Genomic DNA, 4,963 nt, shown 5'->3' with positions numbered 1-4,963 from the left:
TAAGGACGTATCAATTATGTGTTGTTCGGTGCCGACATTTTGGAGGGACGAATCTAACTACAAGCATGAAGCTCCTTTTCGACCAAATGATCGTTTCTAGTTGCGTCGATCTTCAAGACGTATAACATAAGTTTCATGTTTGATCCAATTTCCCCATAATTTGGATCGATTTTTTTTTTGTTTTCTTAGTTATCTAAACGAGCTTTGTGCCCTCATTAAGGTTCCTCGAAAACATAGCAGGCCCCTATGAGCATCGTATGTGGCCTTTTGATGGTATAAACTTCCAAGATTGCACTGTTTCTTGAATAATTGACAAATTTCTGCCTAAAATCAAGCACCATTTCCTTGCAAAATCATTGAAGCCAGTATTGGCCGAATCTTTCAAATCAAAATAAAATAAAATCAAGCACCGTCCACTTGAAAGGAACTTGTCCGCAATTACTAATCTTTCGAAGGACCATCTACAAAAAGGGTCAAATAAGGCTAAACAAAAACCAGAAACATTCCAAATCCAAAAGGATATTTACCACCTGCAAAAAAGACCACAGGCCGCCATTATAAACTAAACTAATTCAACAGGTGTAAGGGATTAGCTGGGAACCCTTCCCTAACCCCAAAATAATCAATCAGTAAACTAATCGCCTCCCTAAGCACAACCCCATACATATATACGCGCACACCTGCACCCATCAACAACACCACACCTCACCTCATCGCAGTTTCATCACAAATCCAAAACAAAACGTCTCCGCCGACGACCCGCATCCGATAGCCCCCTTCTCCGCGCCTTCTCCGGCGAGAAGCACCCACAACGGTCTCACCGGCGGCCATGCCGGCTACGGACTACCAGGGCTCCTCCTCCTCCTCCCACTCCCCGTTCGCCTCCTTCGGCCGCTCGCTGCTGTCTCGAAGCCGGGACACCCCGGCGTCCCCCGCCATGCTTCCGTCCGGCGGGGAGGCCGAGGTCGAGGCGTTCCAGCGGCACGTGGCCGTTAGCCTCGCGGAGCTGAGGGACGGGGAGGATTTCCTCTCCATCGCGTGGATCCGGCAGCTCCTCGAGGCGTTCCTGCTGTGCCAGGAGGAGTTTCGGGCGGTGGTGGCCGAAGTGCGGCGCCGCGGCTGTGGAGGCGCGCTGGCGGAGAGGCTGGTGGGCGAGTACCACGAGCGCGCGGTGAAGGCGCTCGACGTGTGCAACGCCGCCCGCGACGGGGTTGACCAGGTCCGGCGCTGGGGGCGGCTCGCCGGCATCGCGGCGTCCGTGCTGCTCGCCCCCGAGGAGATCCACGAGGGCCAGCTCCGCCGCGCGAGGAAGGCGCTGTCCGACCTCTCGATCCTCCTCGTCGACGACGCGGCCGCCGCCGGGGGCGGGGGCGGCGTCGCCTCCTTCCTGGCCTCACACCGCAACCGCTCCTTCGGCCGCGGGAGCCGCGCGTCCCCGTCTCGCGCGTCCTCCGCCTCCTCCTCGTCGTCCTCCTCCTCGCACTTCCGCTCGCTCTCGTGGAGCGTGTCCCGCACGTGGTCGGCGTCGCGGCAGCTGCAGGCCATCGGGTCCGGCCTGGCCGCGCCGCGCGCGCACGAGGCGGGCCTCGCCGCGCCCGTGTACGCAATGGGATGCCTGCTGCACCTCGCCTCGTGGGCGCTCGTCGCGGCCGTCCCGTGCCCGGACCGCGTCGCGGCGCTCCAAGCGCACCACCTCCCCGCGGCACCGCCGCGTGGGGCATTCGCGTGGGCGCCGCCGCTCCTGACGCTCCAGGACCGCCTCACCGAGGAGGGAAAGCGCAAGGACAGGCGCAATTCCTGCGGCCTCCTCAAGGAAATCCACGCGCTCGAGAAGTGCGCACAGAGGCTCGCCGAGGCGATCGACGCAGCGCCCATCCCGCTCACCGGAGAGAGGGAGGCCGCGGTGCGGGAGGCCGCCGCGGAGCTTGCCGCCGTATGCAGCGCCATGAAGGACGGCCTGGAGCCGCTGGAAAGGCAGGTCCGGGAGGTGTTCCACCGCATTGTGCGCAGCCGCATGGAGGGCCTCGACTCGCCGATGCCCAACGCCGCCGACTGAACCATCAAGAATCCGCATTTTGGCCGCGCGCTGCGGCGGCGATAGGTAGCCTCCTGTCCGTGGTTTTTGATCACCCGTGATCTGTCTCGCAGTCAGTAGTAGCAAGTTTAAAATGTGTATCCTTCTGTAAAGGAAAGGGGAAAGGGAAGGAACCATCTTTCTGCAAAGATTTATTCCTTCTTCTCATGTTTTGATGCTGCATTTGGTGTGTATCATCAGATTTTTGTTAGTCGCCTACCACATGTGCGCGCGGCTAATTCTTGAGTTACTTGCGTCTGTGAGCTCTGCGATGTCGCTTGCTCTGATCTTAGAATGTCATAGAAAAGAGGAAAAAAGAAAAAAAATTACTGGAGTGATTAGCTTCTGTGTTGTTCTTGACTCTATAATGTCCACATTCTCATTTTTGGTGTCATCTGGAACATTTTCAGTTTGAACATTAGCTTAAGGCATTGTACTCTTTTGTCCAGAGAAATGCCACAATTAAAAATGTCCCCCACCAAAAAAATTGTCTCCAATTATGGACTATTTCCCAGTTCTCTATATGATCGAGATTATTTCCCACTTCTCTATATGTGGATTGTTTGTCTGCTTATCAGGAGTAAAAAGGAAATCTCAGGGTAAAATTCCCACCATGTATAGTATAGCTTTTACAGTTTATAATAAAGTAGTCTGCAGAGTGACAAATCGCAGAACACAAACGCTTCAAATAAATCTGAATACCAAGAGGCAAGAGGACAATAGCAATGGAATGGCTTGTGATCAAGAGCTACAAAGTACTCCCTCCGTCTCATGATGTAAGACATTTTTACAAACATTATGGACGGAGGGAGTATATAGCAACAGATCACGGTTAATAGAACAGTCTGTGCAGAGTAAGAAATTGCAGAACAGAAGCAATCCGACTGAATCCAAATACCAAGTGCATCAAATGGCTTATGATCTCTTGACTGAATGCATGTGTTCTTCTTTCCTTGTACATAAGCTTCTTCTGTCAGGTCTCCACCAACCTTGATCAGGCCAAAAAGGTAAAGTGTGGTGCCACAAAGTTAACTACTCCGTTTGCCTTGTACTACTACTAGTGTACTGCGGAAAAGTTAGTCCCTCCCAGCATGTTATCCCGAGGTCACATGTTAATAACAACCTGATGCAGTACCAAGTGTGCATGCTGCTCTGGTCTCGTAGTTCAGCTCTGCATTCAGCTACACCCCTGTACACAGTACAGTATCTACTCCTATTTTGGTAGATGTACCGACCCCTATCATATCATTTCAGTATTTTTCTGGTAATCTCTTTCAAAGATTCTACCACACCATGAAATCTTTCGTTTTGCGCTTAGTCCTGCCAGTTCACTTCACAGGTGAGGTCCTTGGTAATCAGCCTCAAATATGGTGTTGATAAGTTTCTGATGAACAAAAATGTGGTGTTGATAAGTTTCTGATGAATAATGGAACAATCTTCTTCCCCTTTCTGGTTTCTACCTACAAAATTCCACCAGTAACCAAACAGCAGGGGCGGCAGACAAGACAGCAATGTTTAGAAAAGGCGTCCTGTGTCCACTGTAACCCCCCTCTAAAGCCCTTTTCTCATTGTAGTAAGAGCAGCACTAATCATCGCCATTTGCCATGATCCTGGCTGGTTTTTGATGATTTGGTTCACCGGCCACATGCGCTCCGTTTCCCTTTCCACCAGCCCCTGTTCACAAGGTGGTGTGATCGGGTTTCTGTCCTGCTCTGTTGTTGTGCGTGTGCATCATCATCGGTCAAGTACTCTGTGTGTGTGTGACTGTGTGTGTGTGTGTGTGAATGACGCGTGCTGGCCTAGCTGCTGCCTGCTGCTGTGCTGTTGTGTGAGTGAGCTGTGATGGTGGCCCCGCTCGCATATTGCTGGGTTTCAGTTTCACCGTCGTCACTCAAGCGTCACGGTTACGTTGTTTGGTGTGACCCAACTGTCAGGCACAAGCCCATAGTATTTTTCTTCTGCTTCTTTCTTACAGCAGAACAGGCCGGGCTGGACTGTTTTTACAGCTCGGCTCGGGGTTTGGTTGGTGGATAAGTGGTGGTAGGAGCCTAGAGTAGCCTGATACTTGGCCCATCTGGCCAGGCTGGGATAATTTTCTTTTTCTTTGGAAAACTGAACAGGGGTTTGAGAGTGGACAGTTTGTTTGTCCCAAGTCAAACCATTCATGTTCCCAAATGATAACGCTCACATGTGTATTATGAAGCAACATGACCCAAACGCATTCATTATTATTCATTTGCCACGTCAAAACATATGACATCAGCAAGAATCTTTTTGGTTTTCGGCTTAAAAATGTTTTATCTTCTAATTAAAAAATCCAATTAAAAATCCGTTTTCACCATTAAATCCGTCTCGACGAGATCTTCAAAATTAGATCTCATGTTGATATATTTTGACGATTTCTTTTGTCAAAAGTTGCCATGATGTTTACACTGTATTTGTCATAGTGTTTACACTAAAGTTGTCATATGACAATTTTAGTTTATAGATCATGACAATTTTAGTTTTTTGACCATGGCAATTTCTGTATTTTGACCACGTAAATTATTTTTTGTATGAACCATGGCAATTTTAAGTTCATGTATCATGGTAATTTCAGTTTATGGTTCATGACAAGTCTACTTTCTTAATTTCCCGCTTTATAATATGTCCAAATTTACTTTCAAAGGTAGAAGAAAAATAGTTGAAACATATCATGGCAAGTTCAGTGTAAACACCATGACAACTCATGTGCAATAGACATGACTTTTACCCACCCCCCCCCCCTCCCCAAAAAAAGTCATTGAAACATATTGATATAGGATCTAGTTTCAAAAATCTCGTCGCACGTGTGCAATCTGTGTATTATAGGGCGTGTGGACGGGTGTTGCTTCCACCGCACGTGTGGGC

General features: G+C 49.7%; 1 protein-coding gene across 1 annotated transcript; it reads left to right on the top strand.

Annotated features, from left to right (window-relative positions):
• The first annotated feature begins 678 nt into the window (after positions 1–678).
• On the top strand, positions 679–2,437 carry LOC119295411. The gene has a single exon (XM_037573832.1). The coding sequence runs from the start codon at positions 830–832 to the stop codon at positions 2,054–2,056; it is 1,227 nt and encodes a 408-aa protein (XP_037429729.1). The 5' UTR covers positions 679–829; the 3' UTR covers positions 2,057–2,437.
• The last annotated feature ends 2,526 nt before the right edge of the window (positions 2,438–4,963 follow it).

Source organism: Triticum dicoccoides, chromosome 4B (genome assembly GCF_002162155.2).
Source record: "Triticum dicoccoides isolate Atlit2015 ecotype Zavitan chromosome 4B, WEW_v2.0, whole genome shotgun sequence".
In the NCBI taxonomy this organism is placed as follows: Eukaryota; Viridiplantae; Streptophyta; class Magnoliopsida; order Poales; family Poaceae; genus Triticum; species Triticum dicoccoides.
This window is presented reverse-complemented; position numbering and strand designations above follow the sequence as displayed.